The sequence below is a fragment of the Primulina eburnea genome, chromosome 4 (assembly GCF_022965805.1).
Source record: "Primulina eburnea isolate SZY01 chromosome 4, ASM2296580v1, whole genome shotgun sequence".
NCBI lineage: Eukaryota > Viridiplantae > Streptophyta > Magnoliopsida > Lamiales > Gesneriaceae > Primulina > Primulina eburnea.
Genome location: NC_133104.1, coordinates 44,282,133 through 44,306,294, shown reverse-complemented (window position 1 = coordinate 44,306,294; position 24,162 = coordinate 44,282,133). Strand labels below are relative to the sequence as shown.

General features: G+C 36.5%; 5 protein-coding genes across 7 annotated transcripts; all 5 read right to left on the bottom strand.

Annotated features, from left to right (window-relative positions):
• Positions 1-634: 634 nt before the first annotated feature.
• LOC140829425 (protein FAR-RED ELONGATED HYPOCOTYL 3-like) lies at positions 635-3,518 on the bottom strand. Of its 2 annotated transcripts, none has more exons than XM_073192654.1 (3): positions 3,290-3,518; positions 2,121-2,845; positions 635-1,044 (listed from the first exon to the last, which is right to left on the bottom strand). In XM_073192654.1, exons 2-3 carry the CDS (start codon positions 2,655-2,657, stop codon positions 844-846), a joined length of 738 nt encoding a protein of 245 aa, XP_073048755.1. In that variant the 5' UTR covers positions 2,658-2,845; positions 3,290-3,518; the 3' UTR covers positions 635-843. The 2 variants fall into 2 exon arrangements, with proteins under 2 accessions (XP_073048755.1, XP_073048754.1); XM_073192653.1 differs by having other exon boundaries at positions 3,283-3,517.
• A 647-nt stretch (positions 3,519-4,165) lies between these two features.
• LOC140829427 (calmodulin-like protein 3) lies at positions 4,166-5,450 on the bottom strand. Its single transcript, XM_073192657.1, has one exon. It carries the CDS (start codon positions 5,023-5,025, stop codon positions 4,405-4,407), a length of 621 nt encoding a protein of 206 aa, XP_073048758.1. The 5' UTR covers positions 5,026-5,450; the 3' UTR covers positions 4,166-4,404.
• A 3,289-nt stretch (positions 5,451-8,739) lies between these two features.
• Positions 8,740-9,800, bottom strand: LOC140829424 (tetrapyrrole-binding protein, chloroplastic-like). The gene has a single exon (XM_073192652.1). The coding sequence runs from the start codon at positions 9,669-9,671 to the stop codon at positions 8,889-8,891; it is 783 nt and encodes a 260-aa protein (XP_073048753.1). The 5' UTR covers positions 9,672-9,800; the 3' UTR covers positions 8,740-8,888.
• Positions 9,801-10,236: 436 nt separating this feature from the next.
• On the bottom strand, positions 10,237-13,965 carry LOC140829422 (calcium-dependent protein kinase 24-like). The gene is made up of 8 exons (XM_073192650.1): positions 13,290-13,965; positions 13,016-13,139; positions 12,027-12,170; positions 11,639-11,791; positions 11,429-11,544; positions 11,110-11,277; positions 10,773-11,006; positions 10,237-10,580 (listed from the first exon to the last, which is right to left on the bottom strand). The coding sequence occupies exons 1-8, from the start codon at positions 13,812-13,814 to the stop codon at positions 10,434-10,436; spliced, it is 1,611 nt and encodes a 536-aa protein (XP_073048751.1). The 5' UTR covers positions 13,815-13,965; the 3' UTR covers positions 10,237-10,433.
• Positions 13,966-15,074: 1,109 nt separating this feature from the next.
• Positions 15,075-23,587, bottom strand: LOC140829421 (probable E3 ubiquitin-protein ligase ARI7). 2 transcript variants are annotated; one of them, XM_073192647.1, is made up of 15 exons: positions 23,114-23,587; positions 21,859-21,980; positions 21,516-21,621; positions 21,333-21,423; positions 21,025-21,197; positions 20,236-20,340; positions 20,064-20,152; positions 19,051-19,158; positions 18,766-18,856; positions 18,503-18,592; positions 17,875-17,922; positions 16,972-17,043; positions 16,355-16,454; positions 16,130-16,256; positions 15,075-15,667 (listed from the first exon to the last, which is right to left on the bottom strand). In XM_073192647.1, exons 1-15 carry the CDS (start codon positions 23,324-23,326, stop codon positions 15,400-15,402), a joined length of 1,803 nt encoding a protein of 600 aa, XP_073048748.1. In that variant the 5' UTR covers positions 23,327-23,587; the 3' UTR covers positions 15,075-15,399. The 2 variants fall into 2 exon arrangements, with proteins under 2 accessions (XP_073048748.1, XP_073048747.1); XM_073192646.1 differs by having other exon boundaries at positions 21,859-21,983; positions 23,114-23,585.
• Positions 23,588-24,162: the final 575 nt, after the last annotated feature.

The following is a 24,162-nucleotide window of genomic DNA, read 5'->3' as shown; positions in this document are numbered from 1 at the left end:
AGATGCTTAAAATTGAATTATAATTTTTTTTAAAAAAAACAAGCTGATATTATCCTTTTTTATAAAATATTTTTATTAGATCTCCGTAGTTTATTTATTTTAAAAATATCAGCTAACACTTTCAAGTAAATAAAGTTACAAGAGGATTCGGGGTTTAACGTAAATTAAAGATTGGATAGTAAATTATCGGGACAAGTGAGAGCCCATTTAAGACAATTCGGAGCAAAAAAGAATCAAATAATTGAGAGAAAAATGTAAAGAGAATCAATTAAAGTAGAATTGTACCAGTTTTTGAGCGGCGAAATTATTCGGAGTCGGACAATTGAACTCAAGAAATTCGACAAGTAGCCCCAATAATTTCGTGCCATCAACTCAAGAAATTTGACTTGTAGCTCGAATAATTTATCGCACACGCACACGCACACGCGTATATGTATGTACATGTATTTTTGGAACAATTATTTGCTTAATTCTTTCATGCATTTGTAAGTTGTTAAAATGGAAAGGCATTAGCCATTCATAATTGAATATCAATGCTTTCTGTCTTGATAGGTTATTATTTGGTATTCTCGATCAAAAGCTAGAAAGTTTGGTGTAAAACACGAATAATCATCTAAAGAACTATTTTTGGATATACAAGTCAAGAAGATTTTATTAATCAGAGCTCTGTAAATTGATCAAACTTAAATTTCAGTCTCGTTACATGTTAAGCCGCCACCGTCATAATTATGACACTATTATATACAACACAATTAGAAAGACGTAGAGATAGATGATGAACAACACGGTGCTCATCCATCTACTGTTAATATGCACTAAACAATCAGAAAATAATGAAGATTGCTAATCTCTGGATTCCAACTTCTTCACATTGTTTAAAGCAGTTTGAATCTTCTTCGACGATGACTGATTATGCTCTTCGATATGCTCACAAACCATATCCAGTTGCCTCTTGTAGGTCGCAGCTTGCCTTTCAAATGTTTCCGCTCGATTCTTCGCATTAGCCAGCTGCAAGGACAGATCCCGGATTTTTTCGGCTTCACTCTACACAAATGTAAAAGATGAAGAAATTGAAGAGAAATTATCTGAAATTTGAGACAAGTTAATCTTTATAGCACAGCATGGATTCAGTGAAAATGTACATACGGTATGCAATCTAGCGCTTCTTCTTGTTGTTTTCCCATACAAAAAATTATTAGTAAAGATGCAATTCGGATAATTTAAACCATAAGAGAGGCTAAGCCCTTCTGATCATTAAACCAACTTCCAACTAGTGAAAATTGAAAAGATTCAAAGGCTTTGTACCAAAAACTAGAACCATATATAGTAATTACACAATCATATATTTTAAACCATAGAGTCGTCAAAGCACCACATGTTGATGTGGTGCCACATACACAGACGTACATTTAACTGAGAGCAATTTTTTGAACCAACATACTTTATCACCCAATGCCTCAGTGTTATGATGAAATAAGATTTTTAAATGTATAACTACAGAATCATTATTGGACTTCATCAGCGCTAGAAAAGAAGAATATGAAGAGCAAATAAACGATCCAATCACAAGTAATGATAACACTTGTGCAACTAACCAAGCATCAACAAATAAATAAGCTTTTGAGCATCGAGATAGGACACTGATACTGGAATCTAAACAGTCAGGTAAAAAATTTAACATATCGACAGCAGAAAAAAAGATTCATCTTTTAGAAGAATTTTCTTCTTTGTATTCTTACATACGATCACCAACAACTGCTATCTGAACAGCAAGATATACTGTATTCAACAATGTTCAACATAATTAGACAAAAATTTAACATTTTTGATCTTTGCCAGAAGCTGCAATGATAGTTCCTAATATTGGTTGAAAAAAATATCCAATGTAACAAGAAATTGTCGAGCTTATAATTCAATTCTCTAAATCGTGTTCGCTTGAGTTTTAGCAGAACCTTATTTACATGTATAGCATCAGATTGTAATGGATTATATAAACTTAGCAGAATATTTAAATGTAGCGCCAATATAGAACCTCTAACAATTTTTAATACTTCATCACGTTTCTTTCAACAATAATTTAGTATTAGGTGTATGTAAGTATAAGCATGCAAGATACTTACCGGTGAATCTAATGCACCACCACTTCCATAAGCATTTGAAGCTAAAATTGCTTGTCCAGATTTCTTCGAGGGCTTAACATATGGCAGGGCCAGTTCATGATTATGCTCCTTCTCAAATCTCGAGACCTTCCATTGACCACTACTATCACACAAGTAAGATATTGTTGCTTTGCATCCTGTTCGAGTATCCGCCTTTTTATAACTCGAACCATTAACATCTGCTTTGTCATCTTTAACCCCTTCTCTCGAACAACAATATGTCTTTGATCTAACCCTTCGAGTACCCATAAAATAGTACTGCTTTCCTCTGCGTACATTAAAACCCATAGCTTGGGCGTAGTCACAATATAACATATATGCCTCTTCCTCACTATATACAACTTGTTCTAACAGCTGTTTTTCTAGTTCATGAATGCGAGCTTCATTTGATCCCTCATTCATATCAACCACTTCTCCACCAGGTCGTGCATTCATAGCCACCTCTTCTTCACTGTCTCTACACACTGCTTCATGCACTTGCAAGACTCGTGCAGACATTTTTGGTAATTCCCACAAACCAAAATCTTAAAATCAATCTTGAGAAGAATTCAGCAAAACTTTCACCGGGAACAAACAAATCCACACTCTGAATTTCAGAAATACTAAAAAAACTCCAAATATAATATGGATAACATCCCCCCTACCGCTGTCCAGCTGGAGTAGCACAGTGCAAAAATGGAATAGTCCTGCAACAAATTGTACGATAAGCCAATGTAAGCGGCTGCTATGATTGCGGCAGAAAGTGATGATGTTGAGCAGAGCTGCACATTCATTTCACAAACCCCCGAAAAAAGTCCTCCCCCTTTATTTTATTCCATGAAAATGTAAAAGAAAGCCATCAGTTCAATTTATTTCTTCTCTTACAATTCATTAGTAAAGGAATTGAATCCGAATAAACAGTGGCAGGGTCAGACTAAATACAAGCTTTCAGAATATTCAAATTTTGACGGGCATTGTTTCAAAATTATACCTTTAACTCCAAAACAGAGAAAATTCCGGTGATGAAAATAACATAGAATATTAATCGTCTCCGGGTAATAATTCAGTCGTCGGTAGAAAAAAAAACACACATGAATTCAATTCAATCATAAAAATACATGGATAAAAGAAAATGGCGACAAACCTTTAACCTGGAGAGAAATCCGACATGCGTTAGGCTCAATTGTTGAAGTTAGCACCGCGGCGGCGGCGGAGGACGAGTTGGCGGGGGTGGAATTATTGGAACGATATCTGAAATGAGGTGGCGTTCTCTGATTCGCGAGATCCCAAGGTCCGGCTTTCTAGACCGGCTCCACCTAGGTTTAGCCTCTGGGCTTTATCGACTCGGGCCGGGTTTTCGCTTTCACATTGTTTTTTCCATATTATATTTTGAATAATCTGTAATGTAATATATTTTAAAAAAATTCAAATTGTTATATTACCGTAGTCATTTAATATCAACAATTATTTTACTTTAATAATATATCATCTTAATTGTACTTTAAGGATGATCCTTTTGTGCATTTCCAACTTGCTTGCTGAGTTTGCTGAGGTTATAGCCATTAAGAAATCTTGAATCGGTCGACTTTGGTTTCTAAGCAAACTCGTAGCTGTTAATCTGTTATCAGACGGAGCCGTAGATGTTTTTAAAGAATTGGGCGCCGTTGGCTGAATTGTCCAAACCATGGCATTGCAATCATTTACAGTACCTTTGAATTTGGCAAAGAGACGATGAAAGCAAATATTTGCGAAAGGAATCCGGATAAAAATGTCGCATGTGCTTCTTGGATCCGATGGAGAGCATTTGGAGAAAATTAGCTCTTAATTCGACCCGTATTGCCATGGCCATCGTACGTGCTCATGGAATTCAGCATCTGTAGATTAGCTTGTGTATTTATCTGTTGTTGCTGTCAGTTGGACAACATTATTGAGAAATAAATGGTTTCACAAGTTTTTGTGAAGCTGTAATGAAAGACAAAGCTGAATAACGAGTGCTTGTATTATATCGTTATGTGATAAAATGAAACTGAGTTGGAACATTGCTTATAGATTGGTCATTCAACGCGTATTTACTTACAGCAGCAATCTTCTTTGAAACAAAGTAATAGCCAACACAATTAAGATCCTCGGAAAACATTCAAGGTTCCATTAATAAGCTCACAAAATCCAATCTTTGCCCGGAAATACATCGAATCCACCGCATTGTTCCATCGACTGGATTTCTTAATCCGATTAATGAATAAATAAGGAATTGGCCCTGACTGATTCAAAGGAATCCTCCTCCCCCTTTCATCATCATCTGAAACTCCTTAAAATCGACGAAACCATCTCCATCCACATCCACCTTCATTATCATCTTCTTGCAATCCTCAGCACCCCCTCCTGACTTCAATCCAAGGGACCCCAACACATATTTCAGCTCATCCACACTGATAAAACCATCTCGGTCCCGGTCGAAAACGTCGAATGCCTCTCTCATAGCTTCCTCCTCGTGCCTCTCATCAACGATGTTTCCGTACAAATTCCCGAACTCCTCAATATCAACGCATCCATCTAAGTTGACATCGATGTTCTCTATCATCTGGCAAAGCTCCTTATCCGGGATCAAGATTCCCATGTTCTCCAACGACTCGTTCAGCTCCTCCTTGGTGATCCTCCCGTCCCCGTTCCGATCAAACATCTGGAACACCCTCTTGAGCTCACTCGCGTCCATTCGACGTGAAACGTCAGCCAATGGTGACACGGGGCTTTTCTTGCTATATTGCTGCTGCGATAGCAGGTGCCAAGAAAGGGGGAAGCAGGCCCTCAATTTCTTGGGTATCAAGTACAAGAAAACGGTGTTCAAGAGCTTGTACACGAGGAAAATCCACAAAAAAATGGCTGGCATCGCTCAAGATTTTAAATTTAGCTTGAAAAAACAAACCCAATCGTATGGTGTGAGTTCTACGGGTTTGTTGAGAAAAAATCGGAGAGCTGGGAACTTGGGGAGAGAGAAATGGATGGAGCAAAGAGAATGCTGAGTAGAAAAATAGACAAAAGAGAAATTTCAATGTTCTTCTTTGGACAAGAGGGATCCCCTTCCCCTACATATGCTGCTTTGGGACAATAGAGCTGTGTGTTTTGGAGAGGAGCAAATTGGGATCTACGCGCTATTTGTTGCAGCCAGAAACAGAGGAGTAGAAGTAGTGGAATTTTTTAATTAAAAGCGCGTTGATATAATTGTGCATTTGTGGTGGCAACTTTCCTACAACGATGGGTGACTTTTTAATATGAGTCTTTTAAACAACTAGCCGTTGACAGAGGAAGACACGGCCAAGCAAGAGGCCGGCCGATGGGAAGCAAACATATAATAAACAATGTAGGGTTGTATAACATAAAAGTACGAAAAATAGCATTTGATATTCTTTTATGATATTTCAGGTGCATGAAAATGCTTATTTGAGTGAATATCATCATTGTTTTACCATACCATCAAATTCATCAGGTTGGTGCATGAATAGTTTTAACATACAAGGAAATGAAGATTACAAGCACATTTTTCTGATGGTTGATAATTAACTTGTCCCCCCATTTAGCCTTTTCCTGGTTCTCTAAGTTAAACATGAATCCTCCTCCTTTTTTTTTGGCCTGTACTAGGTTCAGAATGCAATTTGCCAAAAAAAGGCTTTTTTTAGCTTTGATTTTGAACATCATCCTCCAATGGGCATTTTTACTTTCCTTGTTTTTACCTTATTTGGTTGTTTCTGATTTTAAGACTTTACAAGGGGATATTGCAGATTTTACATTTATGCAATTAATTATTTCTGGATGTTTAAATTTTGTTGCTTTGATTGGGGGACCTTATGTGATTTTGTTTCTGCTTGTTTTGGGGTGTCAGTGTACTTTATAACATGAAGCATGAGATTGGGATTACCATGTATCTTGTATTTGGGGCATTAAATTGTTAAGCCAATAAGCTTCCAATTTTTTTTGAAAGATGAAGCTGCCTTGTGTAGTTTTTGTCTGGAACTCTACGGACTTTCTTCATATCTGCTAGGATTGTACGAAATAGATGCTAATTCTTTGAGGATTCAAGTGCGTGCTGCCGGCCAAAATCTTTCCCATGGAATGAGTGTTGGAGATGCTAACCAAAGCTGCTACTTTTGTCCAGCCTATGGTTTACCTGCAGTAGCTTTTTCTTAGATTTTCACTTAGTTCTTTGAAACATGTCTCGTTTTGTGCTACTTCAAGTTGCTTTATGTTTGAGGATAGCTTTTGTGGGCTGTTATGTTTGAAAAAGTTAATGCATGTGACGTTCTACCTAACAATGAACTGTTCATGCTAAATGGTAATTAATTTTAATCACAGATATCTTCTGGTACACAAGTAAAAACAAGACTGGTTGGGATCAATATCATTATAGGAAGGTAAGATAATGCCTTTTGGGATAAAGAAAACAACCTTAAAGATAGCATATCCTAAACTGTAATATTTTTTCTCCACGTGTTCTAGTCAAGGGGGATCATGTGATTCAGTTTACAAGTCTAATGGACAATCTTGTGTGCCCAACAAATTGGCGCTGCTTAATCAGTGTGAAATATAAGCTTAATTCTTCTCAATCTTTTTACTTGAACTCAGAAGTCTATCTTGGTATGATGATTGTCGCTCATGAATCTTTATTAACACTAACGACTTGCTTTTTTCTTTGACCAGATTTGAGTTTTTTGCTCATTAAAATTTTGCCAGATGACATGGATTTGTGTCATGGGAGATACTGTTTGTATAATTTGTTTTTAGTGAATCATAGTTTTACGTTTCATGTTTCTTATGTGAATGCATGCTTAGTTTGGGTGGGAATGGAAAAGAAAGGAAGAGAAGAGAGAAGGTGTGTTTTTATGTTTTGGGAGTTGATAAAGAAAAGAAAGGAAATAAGTTTTATTTATTTGAAAACACTTTTTTTTGTTAGTGTTTCATTCCATTTTTGGTAGGAAATAATTTTGAATGTGAAGAAGGAAGTTTTCTCTCAATTTCCCTTCTTTTCTCTTCCTTAAAAAACTCCCAAACAAGCATTTTAAAACTTTTACACCCTAATCTTTTTCTTTCCTTCCATTTCCATACTACCAAACGAATGGTTAACAGCATATAGAGTTCTCTGAATACGATGATTGGCCATCATATGGTATGCATGTGAGATTCTAGCATTGCTTCAACTTTCTTCCGTCTGTTTTGTAAACATGACCCTCCAGGAGAGACTGTGAAAAAAAAGTTCTTGACATTTTAAGATTACGTGATACATTTTCATACTTCACATATCAGCTACTATTCTGGACTCCTTGCGTCATCTCAGTTAAGTACTTGTAATTCTATGATTTTCTTTTGTGATAAGTAGCATTCAAAAATACACGAGCTGCAAAGGTTCCTGTTTGTGAAGCGTTGGAGCTGATCAACCAGCTGAAGTTGTAGATGATGCCCCAAAACATCTGGTACCATTGTTGTTTTATGTCCATGAATCAGTCCTTGATAAGAAGCATACTTTTGAATTCGAGTCCAGTAAAATTTATCTTCGGATTCAAGTCATACAAAAACATTTGTAACATGTAATTACTGGTTTTACTTGTTTGTTTGGTTTAGAGTTGCTTCAGGAAGCTGGAGGACATGACAAAGCAACATCATCTTTAAAAATTCGCGCGATTACTCATATTTCGCGCAATATTTAACTCAACAAATTTTTTACTTCTCCTAATTGGCTTCCTGTATATCCAGAATCCAGGCGCTTGCTTGTTCACGAAGACACCATCTGTGCTTTCTTGCAGTGGTTCACATAGGCATATACAAAGAGGCTTTGCCCTTGTGCATAAAGAGTCTTCTTTTTTCATTTGATTTGATGAATAACTCCATTAACAAAGGGGCTGGCAATCAATTTACCCTGTGTTTAACCACGGCGTTGGAGACGAAGGCTCGCAGTGATGATTTACACTTTTAACTGAAGTTCCTTAGACATTTGTATAATTTTTCGTTAGGTGACAACTTGTTTTTCGATTTCATATGCTTTAACATCTTAGTTCCAAATCAGATTACAAATATATTTGGAAATAGAAGAAGCGAACCACGGTTGGAGTTTTACGCTGCGTAGAGCAAAATTTTAAGCATGAACTTGAGTGCAATCAATCATCTTCGATCTTGAAGTACTATTTGAACTTGAATGGAGAGTAGTTTCAAGCTCTCAATCCAGTATGAAATCAAGAAGATTGTAATTTAATTCCACTTGTTATGATTATTATAATACGCATTAATTTGTGAAATTATGGAATAAACTTCCAATTTCATTTTTTTTTAAGAATGTAGAACTTCCAATTTCAACCCCATGAAGGTGAATTTATTTTTAGAATAGCTAAGAACTTAGAAATATTAAATTTCTTTTCATTCAAAAATTTATTTAGTATGTGACCACGCGAGGTTTGTACCCATCCGAATTAACTTCTAAAATCTAATAACTAAAGAAGTCACGAGTTTCTTAGCGACTCAATGCTACTTGCATTAGAATCGTGTTTTAAAAAAGAGATTTGATTCCAAAATCTTTGAAATTTTATGCTCGAATCCTATCTTAACAATTCTCTCCACAAAAATGAAATATTATATAATATAGTCGTGGTTGTATCCATGTAATTAAAACACGTTATCAAACTCGAAACAAGAAAGAAAAATAATGTTAAAAAAATTTATTACAATGTAATATTCATGGTTTCTTCTCCCAACCAATTCCGCAGATTCTTAAAACGAGTAGCTTGTCTTAAATGTTTTGCCCAACGGCTTGCTGCTTTGATTTTCAGGTATCTCTTCTTCTTCTTCTTCTTCCTCCTCGTTTTCATCGTCTTCGAATGCTTTGTGATTCAGAATACATTTCAGAAGCTGCGTTCCTCTGAGCGCATTCGTCAATGGCAGATGACCCTCCACCGTGTTTTCATCCATGTCCCACATGAATTCTGCAGGAAACGACCTGTAATTGAACTGTTCAACTTCGGAGCTTTCGAGCTTCTTCATCCATCCCACTTTGATGAAGAACTTGGTGAAGTCTTTATTCACTTTCTTCCATATCTTCTTCTGCACGCTGTACCCGAATTTGTTGTCGCTATACTGCTTCCAGAGCTCGTCGATGGTCTTGAGGTCGGACTCTGGGATGAACTGCACCTCGGAGAAGAACACGTAGCCGCGCTTCTGCGCTGATTCTCCAGCGAGGACCATAATCAGGCGGCGGGTTTCCTCGTCGGCTTGCTGGAAGTTTTGGCTGGAGAGGTGTTGTTGAAGGAGGTCGAATGAGATGTTGTGGGAGGTGGAGTGGTCGGTGGCCGGTGTGGAATAGGTGGCGGAGGAGATGGGGAAGGTGGTTGCGCGTGACAGGGAGACAGTGGTGGCTGTTGGCTTAAGGAAGAAACAAATGTTGATGTTGGTTGTGGTTGTGGTTGTGGTGGCGGCGGCGGGGAAGGAGTCTGTGGAGAAGTGGCGGCGGCGTGGAGAAGTGTGGTGGTAAATGGATTTGAAAAGATTGGTTGCCATTAGAGGTTGGATCAAGAGAAGAATGGAGGGAAGGAGGAGAGATAAGAGATGACTGAAGAGTGAAAGTCATCAAGAAAAAATAAAAAGGAGGGATTTGATTGGCTGGAGATGGGTGAGGTTGGATGCCAGCTTAACTACAAATTCTTCTCTTTTTTTTCCTACAAAATTTTAGGGAAAATTGTATTTATGGTAATATAATATTCTTTTTTTGTGATTTTTTTATTTTGAGTGTCGATGTTTTATTATACATGTCAATCATCGAAAAAAGAAAAATTTATAGCGGACTAAACCAAAAATTAACAATTTAAAACACTGTATAAACTTTTGAATATTTTGGTTCATTATTTCAAAATATTTGTAATTGATTTTTTTGGTATATTTATCTTCAGTGTGTTTTCAAGTTCATAAATCTTTGATGAGATGTTACGAGCTGACCCCTGCGACTTTTTTTTATCATATCATTAATAACCAAGTCTTGATGTTTTTGCCTCCACTCCAAGTGTTATTAGTTTCAGTTGAAGGGAAAAAACAAATAAATGGTTCCACCAACATTCTTCTTCCCTGTTGTATTCTAACTTTATTTTTTGGAAGCATAAAAAACCTTGAAATGTAGCATATAAATAACAAAGAAATCCCAATCCCAGGAAAAATTTCATTGTACATGAATGAGTAATGGTTATTGAAAAAAACAAAATTAACCAGAACTTCATTAGTATTTTTCCCTTATATATCCCAACAACATGAGCTTGAAAACAAACAAGATCAGGGTTTGAATTGGAAGGATTGGTCCTTGAAGAGTTTCATGCTTAGTGCATTGAACATAGCCCTAGAGTACTGCCGAGAAGCCATCCTCCAATCTATTCCTGTTGTCATCATAGCCTTGAACTCTGGAAAACTTATGCGCCCATCCTGTATTTCAATACATAATGTCATTAAGTTTGAGTCACAATGAACAACAAACCGCAGTATGTCGTGAACTACATTACTTGTGCTGCCTGAACTTTCATGATCCAACATCGGCTCCGCAAGAATATTGGCAGGAATAAGTATATAGATCAAAGAAAAGCCGCCATAATGTGCGAAAAAATGAATTGAATTTACCTTGTCTAAATCAGCATCAAAGATAATGTCTTGCACAACTTGGTCATTGGTAGGGCCAAGATGCTCGTCTTTCAAAGATTGTTGCAACTCCTCGTACTCAATGTATCCACTCTCATTCTTGTCGAAGAACTGAAAGGCTTGCTTGAGATGTTCGTCGTTACCTATCCGTTTCATATGAACAGCTAGTGCCAAAAATTCCTCACAGTTAAGAGAACCGTTCCCATCGAAATCAGCCTAAATACATACAGAAAAAAAAAAGGTTCAAATATCATGTGCAATAAGGAAATTGAAGCAGCACATCAGTGTTATGACAAACTGATCAAGAATATATACTTACAGCGTCGAAAAGTAACTGTACATCAGGATCAGGAACAGATTGTCCAATCATATTTAGACCATCTTTCAGTTCTTGAAAGTTAAGGTTTCCATTTTTGTCCGTGTCCATCATATGAAACATTTGTTTGATCCCGTGTACTTGGTCATCAGGCAAGTTGTCTGCTACAACCTATACCACATACAAATGCAACATACAGACATAAGTCCTGCCTATATTATTTATAGATATATATATATGAACTCCACCTTTATCTGACCACTAATCAATTTACAATAGAAATCACACAGAACTTCATATTGTTCTAACCCGGGTTACTTACTCGGAGAACCCTTTTCTTGAATTTATTCATCAAAGAGAACTGCTTGATTCTTGTTCTAACACGTTCTCCCAAAGGAGTATTTGAGACCTTGTCAGCATTTTGTATCCACTGGTTTTCTTCAAGAAAATGTACAAGTTTTTAGAACTATCATATATACATTATTGTGGTATATATATATTCACGAGTTTCGAAATCAAATTTTATACGTACCAAGGACTTCTTCGACCGTGAGGCGTGAGTAGGGGTTTGGCTCCAGCATCCCTTTCACCAAATTCTTAGCATCTTCGGAAACTTTTGGCCATGGATCCCTTTCAAAAACTAACCCACCTTTCACTATTGCATGTGCAATCCCTTCTTCGGTTTCTGCACTAGACAATTCATCCAACCCCTTCCTTCATTTCAGAATAACAACAATACATATTGGAGCAATATATGAAACAATATCCATCGTGTTCGGTGCCATGTGTTCGAGTGAGTTTACGAGCAAATCGAGTGGGCGCAATCTGAGTCCAGTTCAATCTCAGCTTCATGTTAACAATCATGCTCAGGCTCAAAATAAATATGAATATAAAGTGAAGAAGATATTTAAATCAATTACCTGCCCAAAATGGAGGAACACCACATAACAAGATGTAAAGAATGACACCTGCACTCCAGACATCAATTTCCTGCCCATAGTTGCGCCTAAGTACTTCAGGGGCCATGTAATATGGGCTTCCAACAATTTCAACAAACCGTTGACCTGATATATATTTATATAAAAAACAAAATCATATGTATGCCAATGAAAAAATATATGTTCTAGTTTTAATATCACAATTGAAGGAATTTGGTGTGATGACTTGTTGATCCTCTGAGTGTTAAAACAAATGCATGTGAGTATCTGTGATGCTTATTCTTGTGTTGATCATGAATTCGTACCAAACTATCGAAATTATGGTCGACAGATCAATAGTCTGTCATTGTAGTTGTTTGATGATATTGTATCTCAAATTATACAAATTGTAGAACAATCAAACACCAGATTTCGACTTGAACCCTCGCAAATACCGTAGACATGCCTCTTTCATTTCCCTAGATATTATCCACCATCATCTTGCAACATTGCTAGTTCACGATGGATATGTCTACGCTACATCGAGAGAAACACTGGGCAATATATCTAACGTGTGCTACACAGGAATATTTCCTCAGGTGCAGCATATCCTGGGCAGCTCATGATCATGTACAAGTCTTACACACACATACTCTCATGTACTACTAATTACACCAACAATTCTTCACACTTTCTGTCATTTGGAGTACTAAAAAACGTTATCACTTTTTCATCGGTTTAGCTAAAGAGAGTTTTATCAGTTAAAGTGGCATTTTAGTGGAGCTCTCAGCCAAAAGATTTGTTTTTTTCCCACCAACTCTAATTGCACGTCCATATCAGAATAATGTTGTATTCAATTTAATAATGGCGCAATTTTAATTTATTCACAAGCACAACAACAGAAGAGCTTGATTAGCACGAAGTGGAGATGAAACAGACATTTGAATCTGCATATGCTAATTGAATTTAATTGGCAACAAAAGGCTTTATACCTGGCTCAAAAAATGTAGAAAGTCCGAAATCAATAGCCTTGATTGCGGCGTTTTCACCTTCGTTGGCATATAAAAAGTTTTCAGGCTTAAGATCTCTGTGTATGACTCCGTGTTCGTGGCATACCTGGGACAGTCACAAGTAAGGCAATGTTCGTTTGTAATCCAGGGAACATGTTCATCTGCAGGATATATAGATGCATGTTGGTATAATTTTATGTTCATCTATATATCCTGCAAATGTGTGTGTCAATATATATATATATTTATTACAAACCTTGACAACTTCAAGAATAGTCTTGGTGACGAGAGCTGCAGCCCTCTCGGTATAGTGCCCCTTTGTAACAATCCTATCAAATAATTCCCCACCTTCACACAACTCCATCACAAGATAAATAGCCTCTTTATCCTCGTACACATCCTTATAACTCACTATATTCGGATGTTTAGGCAAATGTCTCATTATCTCCACCTCTCTTCTTACATCCTCGACATCGATCTCTGTTCTTAGCTTGCTCTTTGATATCTTCTTGCATGCTACATTCTCCCCATTCTCATTGTCCACGCATTGATAAGTTATCCCGAACTCTCCCCTACCGAGCTCTTTCCCGAATTTATATCTCTTGAATACGTCTTCCCCTGAAGGATCTTTCAACACTTGGATGGGACGCGACATCTTGTGGGATAAGGGAACCAGTTTCCCGCTATATTTCTCGTTTTCTTGGGCATTTGGGATTGATTTTCCATGTTTGGATCTCTTGGAAAAGCTTTTGTTTGCTTGGAGGGACATGCAAGTTCCCATGGGATCGGGATTGGGATTGATCGATAAATGGTTTTTTGTGTTTGATTATTTTGCAACCCTACTTCATGATTTCTTGTGTTTTGAGATCCCAAGGGAACAAAAAAAACTAAGGTGCCAAGTTTTACACAAAAAAGAGGGAGATCCCTTGTTTCTTGGATATAGAACAAGGTGGTTGGTTTAATTATTGGCTTTGCTTGTGTTCTCCGGATTTGGCTCATATCCCTTGAATCTTTTTTCTTTCCTCTCATAATAACAAATAAATATTTTTTATTTTAGAAACTTCTCCGGACATGGTAAGATTCAAAACACATACCTACACACAGATAAATATACATATGTACTGTGCATGTTATATTATGTACGACAAAAACTTGTGTGAGACGATCTTACATGTCGTGTTTTGTGAGACGGATCTCTTATTTGGGTCATCCATAAAAAATATTACTTTTTATGCTAAGAGTATTACTTTTTATTGTGAATATCGGTAGAGTTGACCCGTGACCGTCTCATCAGAGACCTACTCATTATGTATAATCTAGGCAGAGATATATATACATATCCTTTTATTCTCCCCTAATTGGCTAATCGTTGAAAAAAGGAAAGAATGAAAGAATACCACACTTACACTGGCATGCCCTGTGCATTCACAGCCTCCGTAGTCGGTTTTATACTCATTTTGTATTGTACTGAATCTCTCAATCTGTCGTTAGTTGAGATTTGTCGCCTAAGCTTTGATCGTTTTAAACCCCATCAACACAAATTGCACCCAATCATATAGGTTACGTTCGTTTTCTATTGATACGAATAGTGCGTGATCCAAACCATTTTTAAAAAGTCGAACTAAAACATATCATAGAATGCAAGTGGAAGTACGTTGTCATGCTCGGAGGATATTTCCACACTCTGACTAGGTAATCCATACCCCATATTACTCATTACAGCCATAGCATAGTCGTTGAAGAGATACTACGGATGTTGTCTCAATTGTGTATCTAATGACAAGTTAGTTCAAGGCAATAGTTGATCCAATGCCCACAAAAAAAGTGCGTAAGACAATTCATGGAACGTGAAATACCTCACAAAACTTATTTACAATTACTAGATTGATAATATGGATAATGCTCTAAAGGTATGATTGAATAAATCCTATCGACTGCCCGCGCATATTTTTCCACAAACCCTGCAATAAACATCCACCCAGCCGAAGGTGATGTCCGGAGGGTAATACCGTTCCATACATACAGAACCCGATCAAGATCATTGCAATTAAAGATAACATTATCATTTCATCATATGAAAAGCAAGAAAGTCAAGTCAGCATTCAGGTATGAATTCTTATGCTCTGCGTATCAAATCACATTTAAAGTATATTTTTGAGAAAGGTGACTCGTTGACTCCACGAATTAACTTATTTACAAATATTTTGGACCAGGAAATGCTCGATACACAAACCCTCCGCCCCGTTAAAAACAGAAATAATTAGCTAAGATCGTCCGTTGTCTCCCATCTTTCAGTGCTTGTAGAACCTCCACAGCATAGCAAAATCAACACAAAGATCCTCTGTTTCACACCGTTATAGCTTGTTTCAACGGCTATGATGACACTTATGGCACGTCGTAGCAGATCGTGTGTTCAAGATAGAACACTGATCACATGCCCAATTACCTGAATCATCAGTGTTCCTGGTCGATGTGCTTGTTTTGGAGGCGGCCTTGCCCCTGCTCCCTTTTGCCTTGCTGCTGCTTCCTGATAAATTTTTTGAGCTTGTCTTGTTACCTAGTGTCTGTGAATCGACATCTGAAAGACCGTTCTCTAATGCTCTAACCAAGTTTTCAAAGTAATTTTGTGTCACGCTGTTACAAAACAATGAGAATATATTTACTCCCGTTGAATAAAACTAAAGGTTCAAGTTTTAACATATTGATGCTGTGCATACTAAGACTATCACCAACAGTATACATTTAATCTTCTTCTCTCATACTCGAAGAAACAAAATCAGGGAACGGTATTTAGGACCCCAAAATGCATTTTTAAACATCTTATGGCCATTGAAATACCAGTAACAAGACAATGTCCCCAAAATGCATGTTTTAAACATTTTATGGCCATTGAAATACCAGTAACAAGACAATGTACATCCTTCTTACGATATTTAGGATGCAGCAATCAAACGTCAACAAGACCACACAACTATTCATCCTTTTCAACAAATAGACAGGGATAGAAGTAAAAAAACAAACTAAAAAAAAGTACATTTTGGACTAGCAAAACTAGTAACCAAATATATATTCATAATTTATCCAACCAGAAACTACCTTGTCAGGCCGGCAAGTTTTGTACGAAAATCATTAAAATCGTTTGATGGCCCCTCTGAATTGATGTAATTCATTAGCTCTTTCTCAGCACATTGATGAAGCCTCTCCAGACCAGCTTCCGCATCACCTAAAATTCAAGGATTCCCATGGTTTAATCAATACAGATATAAAAGTAAATCTGAACAACTCATCCAGAAATTTCTACGGCTAGAAGAGAAATGATACCTTGCAAATATTCAAAAAAACGTCTCTTAGTATGTTCATTTTCAGGTAAGTAATAGCCGTATGCGTAGGTCCACTTCAGAACCCTCCGACATTCACCTATCTGCGATTGTCTCATTGTTCAACAAAAATAAATAAATAACACATCAAGCAACAGTCAACACAACTTGGTTTAATACTAGTCAGGAGACAATCCTAGCATTAAGAAAAATCTACTAAATACGTAATTCCTCAATGAAATCAGAGTCAAGTCCAGCTAGATCAAATAGCGATGAAGAACAAGGAATATTTCTTCCACGAGAACAGCATAAAATCAGATTGCTCCATTATGGCCAACCCAGATTAAGTAACAAACTAAACAAATGCAAGGCATTTTCAAATAACTATACAAACACTAAAATAACTTTTCAATCTGGTCGTAGGCAGAGGGACCGTAAATTTTAGGTAACATGCAAACCGTATATTCTTGATATGGAAACTAACAGGCATCCTTCAATAAGCTGATGTACGATTTCAAAGTCAATTCACAAATATACTTAAATATACTTCATGTCAAATTCATTTATTTATCAGTAAAATTCGATATTGAAATAGCTTACAGAATCAGTCATAGTATTTACCTGTTGCCAAGCTTCTATAATGAATTTCATTTGTGACTCAGGTTGTGATTGTACTTCGCTAAGCTTCTCAAGCTGGGGAGGGAAAAAAAAGGATTTTAGAACTAAGAAATCACATATAAAAAGTATGGCAGTCATTCATGTGGCATGTATAATATACTCCATTTGTCCAAATCCTAGACTTTTCAACTTTCAAAATTCAGATAGCCAAACTTCGTACTGTAATTGGTGATTGATGTTCAAGATAGCGTGTGATTTCAATCTAGCGTGTGATTCAATCCATAACCCAAGCCATGATCGTGAACAATTTTGCAAATGGATTGAAGCTTCAGAAGCACAATGAGGGTCGATTGAGCCAATTTAATTTACACCAACATAAGGGTTGAAAACCCCCTCTAAATGGGACATTCCACACCATTTATTGCAAACTACAACCTCAGCATGCATGCTCAAATCTAATCACAAGTACAACACGGAGGAGAAAAGGGTGGGTTGGTTGGAATTTTGAGATAGCCTGTATGTTGTAAAATAACCTTCAAGTTCATTTTCTCAAACCATTTCGTCCCAAATAAAATACTGCAGTGGTACAAAAATAAAATAAGCCTCGTTTCAAACAAAGTGCTTCATGCTTTTGCACTCCAACATAAAATAAACCAAAAGGTGATCATAGGTATCTCCTGTCCAACAATTTTTTTCAACAAAGATAAGTGACCTTTTAGGTTGAAACACGCAAAAACAGTGTTCTACAATACAAGTGCTCTCAAATTCTACAGCAGGTTCACCATCAGGAAACAGTACTAGAAAAGTAAACTGCAATTATGGACAGATCTATCTATAGATGCAGCTTGTAAACATTTTTTTATCACAATTACATTCATATTTTAAGCTATAGGGTCAAAACCTTACATGTACAGATTGCATTTGCTGTAGATCTGTCAGAGCTTTTTGTCTTGACTGCATTGAATCGGCAAATCTTTGAACGTTATGAACGGAAGGAGGAAAAATGACACAATGCTAATAATATTAGAATAAAAAAAACAATAAATGCAAATCGCAATCTTAAATTCATATCTTACTTGTTTACACATTAGTTACATGAAAAAAAATATACTTCAAATGTCTACTATCCTAATTAATATGAATCAATATAAACATGTAAAGGATGAATATGAAATTTATGGTCTTGCTTATCAAAAACTACAAAAATACATTAAAATACATTTGAAATCCATTGATTTTAAATCCATCAATCCAAATACAACCTAATGAAAAATTGGTAATGAGTCGAGCAGCAAAGGTATGATATGAGATGAAGAGCAGTTATTCAATCATAGAAGAAGCCTAGGACAACACCACCCTCTCTTACTTTTTTTCCCTGAGGATTTCCAATTAGTCATAAAATTAAGCAACCTGCTAGAACTTAAGAGTACTTCTTTATGGTGTACTTGTTGGATATATAATACAAAATATATACTTGACATATTTATACAATATATTCCGACAATAACTAAATAACCTGACTACTAGAGCTTACCGATTGATTGGAAGCCCACCGCTCGTAATAATGAGTGTATCTTTCCAAAGAGTTCTTCGCCATCTCTCTTCTCTTCTCATCATCATCATACTGTGCATACAATGCAATAAATATCAGGTAAAATTTAAATTTATTTCAGAAATAACGAACAACTTAGACAATCATATGGTAAAATTTAAATTTATTTCAGAAATAACGAACAACTTAGACAATCATATGCAACGGGCAACATTAAACAAATATGGATTCCCTAATGTACATACCAACCCCTCTTGCTTTGCTGCTTCATAACGGTTGCAAGCATAGAAACCTCCTGTTCTCTCACCGTGGTCAGACCATGCACCAAGACACAACCTGAAAACCCAGTAAGAACACCACATTCAGTAACAGATTATCTAGGAGCAAGAGAATTTAGTTAGCACTGAATTTATGTCAGGTAGTAGGATTTTCAAATTCCAATAAAGGAATTCCACCAAAGCTAATGAACAACAAGAAAAGTATGTACACTGAAGCTGTTTAATTTGAAAGTACTGAAGTATAAAACTCACCAGCAAAATTCAAACTTGCAAGGTGGTGTGCAAGTCATGTGCATACAACCTTGGTTCTTTTCGATTGGACGCTTGCACTTGGGACAAGGTTTCGAGTTGGCCAATATCCTAAAAGCAACAAGTTTGGTATAATCATGGTTCTGCATTAAGACAAGAGACCCACTCCACCATGATAATAAAGATATAGACAACCTTCTAACTAAAATAAATATCATGTTGTCACACCATACATACCACAAGGAATGAACAGGCCTTGACTTCCTTACCTTATGCACTATGACACTCATAGAACCTAAAATTTAGCTCATTTTAAGGAATAACAGGACCTGACCTTATCTGTTCTTCGCGGAAATAGAAAAGGAGGGGAGAATAAAAAATTGAATATAAGGTCAACTGTACATAAAGAGGAAGAAATTATAGATGCAACAGGAAACCAGGCTTTTGCTCCTCATTTCAAAAAGATTCAAACAGCAGCAACTTTAAGTTTGTATTGACTCGAGGAACAATTGAAAACAGAAATCCATGGTGAAAACGTGATTCTACTGCAGGGCACAGAAATAGTACAGCTTCAACATTAATGTTAAGTAAAACCACATAAAATCATATCAAAATCAGTACTTTTTTGCAAATATAAGCCTAACCTGGAACTAAGATAAAGCTTTACATTTTCAAGAACATTATTTGTAAAATAATTTCTCTCCATTCAAAGGTAACTGCTTCAACTATAGAAAATGTCAATATCAAAAATTTCAACATTTTTACATGAGAATTTGCAATTCAGAGTTTCAGATATCCAGATCTAATGGAGTATAGTACAAGTCACCACATGTGACACATTGCATCTTCAATTAGAACAAATAATTGTTGGACACTGGGGATGAACGTAATTTATTTAAAGTCTTTTGGTGACTGTAGTTGTACAAGAAAAGATATTTTACGAAGCATATAGAGAGCCAGGAACACAAATAACGAAATGATGGAAAAGAAAGCACCCGCCCAAATAAGTCTTTTACCAATTCATGTTTTCCGACTCTGCACTGTTTTTCAGAATCCACTTTGACACAGTTCCACAGTCCACTGGCCGATGAGCTTCCTCTGTACACTGGTTGAAGCAATTTGTTATGCTTATACAAGAAATCTTCATCAAGCAAACAAGACAATTAAATATCATTCAGGTCAACTTACATTCCAACAGAAGCCATTTGAACAACTGCAAGTGACATCATAGTTTCCACTACCAACAACATATTCCACTGCAGAATCACAACCAGGAGCAGGACACCACTTGATCTGTGAAAGAACAATAGTAGTAACAAATAAAAATTAATTAACATGTCCTAAAATCCAGAAAATTAAAGAGCAATGAGGGAAGAAAACCAAAGCAAAAGAGATCCACTAGATGAGGCCATCATAATATGCCCTCTGATGCTTGAAGCAGTGGAAAAGTATTGCGTCATACAGGTGCAAAATCACCACCACCTCCAGCTTTTTCGCAAAAGTAGATCTCAAGGAGCACAAAGACCTTAAAAGACTCTTGAAGAATTTAAAATAAACAGTAGACTCAAGAAATTATCTCAATCTCATCATCCAGCCACCTCAGGGGAGCTGGCTTACTACTCTCTTAACGGAAAATCCAACTTTGCATTAGTAACTATAGAAATTGTACAAGTGATGACAGGAGTAGAAGCAGCATTTGTAGTGAAGGGCAATGAACAAGAACAAGAGAGATCCACTTACAAAGATCCTCTCCATATTATCTATGAGATTCAAAATTATTTGTTAGCCAGACAATCCTCCCTCCCTAGCTCTCAAATTGGAATATAATGTGAGAGCTTCGTAAATCATATGAAGGGGAGAGTGGTACATTGTTTCATCTCTTTCACTAAAATATAGAGAAACTTGAGCTTCCCTCCAAAATGATGAGTTAGAAAGTCATTTTTACAAACAACAGCAAGTACTCAAAGAAAAAAATACCTTGCGGCTGTCCTCAACATAAGATCTAAGAAGATAACGGTGATACTTCTCCTTATCTAGATCAGTTGCCAGCTTATCAATCATATCTTGCCCAACAGCAGCAACACAAGATAGATCAGGACACCTCAGCATCAAGCAGCCGGGACCATCATTGATAGATGTGCTAATGTAAGCTAACAAGAATACAGGCAAAAAATGCCAACATTATTTGAAGATAAGCTCCTAGCATGGTAAAGTCGCAGTTTTGAGAATCAATTATAAGATAGTTTCAATAATAAGTCAGTCAATCCATGTCATAGCCAACAAACCTTTCCAGCATGTGTCACAGAAAAGATGATGGCATGCAACAGAGCGCAGATTGTCACGAGAGAAATTCTCAAAACAGATCCCACATGTTACCTACCAGAAAATATTAACAAACATGGATGGTCAATGAGAATGAGGCCCGTCCATAACGATAGGAAGTATTATGGTGCAAAATAGTAACTTACTTCCTTAGCATTGGAAAGATTCACCACCGGCATCTCCAATATGCCAACAGCATTGCGAACTCTATCTTCATCCGCAAACCATTCTTCATGAACATTATTCACGCTCCTCCATAATAAATTTCATGTAAAAAAATAGTAAAGACATCATAACCCAAAAAAAGCTGCCAAGTTTCCGGTGCTGTAGCACATCTAGGGTATAAAAGAACTTTTCACTTGCCAAAAACTCATAATTTTGATAAATTCATGCTCTAACAAAATTACACAACTCGAACTAAGAAAACACAACATTTTAGAAAAATGATAACATATTTCTAAATTGGAGACAATGGAACAAGAAGCCTACCAGTTATAACGACGCAAGAGAATACAAGCCGCTTCTCTTGAAATTGAAAGGACGGTAGAAATTCCGGTAATATCTTCCTCTTGGCGTTGCAGTATATCTTCCTCCTTTAAGATGGTATAGTTCTTCTGGCACATAAACAAGGATATGGGTTGAGGAATATTTTGACGAGGAATTACAAACAACTGTTCTTGCTCACAGGCTCATCCAAAGCCCATATGGTAGAGCGAGTAAAAAAGGCACTCTATTGATAAAATGTCCTAGCTAATGTTCCCCTGTAGTAGCTTGGTGCTTGTTTCCACTCAATAAAGATTATATCTACAGACTTAGGTCAATGGGATACAAATTGCTCTACTGAAACCAATTAAGAGAATATGACAATGTCTTTCTTTCCAGCTACTAAACTGCTCGAGCTTGGTTAACTCAACAGAGATACAGTACCGTAGGTAGGTGGTGTTCTTGTTCTGCCAATCGATCAAGATTGTCCCTGCTTTTATACGCACTTCTACAAGTAAAAGGAGTTCGAATAGCTATTGGTTGTGCAACTCTAGGGTAAATTTTTTTAAGACTGACCCTAATTTATTTTATTGAAATGATTCCAAGAGAAACCATGAACCAGAATAGAAGAGCTTGCCCCACCCATGAGTAAATATTTCATAGTAGCCTCGAAAAATATAGAAGAAAGGAGTCTGTGCCCCAATATCTGCCATAAAAGGGCCTACAAGGATTTTGGATTTGTTCATTGAACTATCCATGTGGCTGAGAGCCCTCACAGCCCAGGCACAACGACGCAATTAAAATCCGTTATTATATGAATGTTGCATTTGACCGCATTTACAGCACAAATTAAGCCTGACATTTATTGTGTGATTAAATCGAAAACCCCTAACTCGATCACTAAAATTCCACAAGATTAAAACTTTGAAATAACCAAACGCTAAAAAAAATAACTTTAACCTCCTTAAAGGCAAAAAAACAAGGATTTCACCTAGTCGATCCAGAATATGCATAGTAATTAATTATTCAGCCTTATTCCCGTGAATTAGCAAACTTAGATTCGCAGACTCAGTTTCCAGTTAAAGTGCGCGAACAAGATTTTTAAAAGTGGCAGGAGACCCAGAAAATGTTTGAAATCAAATGCTTTCTCTTGCAACTTAATCTCCCAGAACTCAATCTTTCAGCAATATAAACAAATTAATGTGAAAAGAAAAAAAAAAAAAAAAAAGAAGAAGAAGAACAGGCTGTTTCTCTAGTGCACCTGTGAATGCCTGGAGACAACATCAGAGTCATTGGTGATAAATTCGTAATCATCAATTTCATCCTCATCATCGCCGTAGTCATAGCTGTAGTTATAATCATCTTCAGCTTCCATGTCTTCCTCCTCATCCTCTTCGCCGCCGCTGTAATAATCGTCTTCTTCCTCGACCGACGCCACATCGTTGGCATCGTGCATATCGTCCTCCGATTCCATCGCCACCACCGATTGCTACGATAACCAAATCAACACCGAGAGAGAAACCCTAGGAAGTAGTAGCCAAAAAAAAAAAAACCGAAAAACTAGTAGCTTGATAATGGTAACTAGTTGATTGGATTTGACTGGAGAGGAGATGGGAAATAAATAGGAGATGGGAAAGTGCTTCAACTCTTTCTCCTTTTCGTTTTGATTTATATATTTATATTATGAACCCGTGCGTCAGGGTTTGTGTTATTGCAGTGATATTTAAAATCCTAGTTGGCTCTCATCTCCTCTCTTTCTTTAGAATAAAATCTATATTTACCATATATTTAGCGAGAAATCTCAGAATTTGGTCTAACCTTAATTTATTTGTAATTGACCTATGATTATTGTATCAATCTATTTTCAAAATTTCAAAACTAATAATATTCTTTTTAACTTTATCTAAACTTTCCAATATCTAATCATCATAAATTTTTATTAGAAAATTATTTTTTTAATAGATACGCACTCATCATGGCGTGCAAGAGACTAATATAAATTATTTGAGAAGCATGATGAATTTGCACTAGACATTTTAAAAATCAAGACTAATTCTTACAACATCGTGCAAAAACAAGGTGAGAGAGAACTTATTTATGGTATTCATTTGAGGTCTATCAAAAACCCACGTATCCAAATGTATAGAATGGTATTTGAAAATTACTATAAACATCATACGAAGGCAAGGGGACTGTAAGTGAAGTGTGTTGGAAATATCAAATTCCAAGAAATTGGACACATTACAAAGTTCTCTCAAACACAACATACAATGAAGTCGCATATACAGTAACAGTACGTAGCGGAATTCT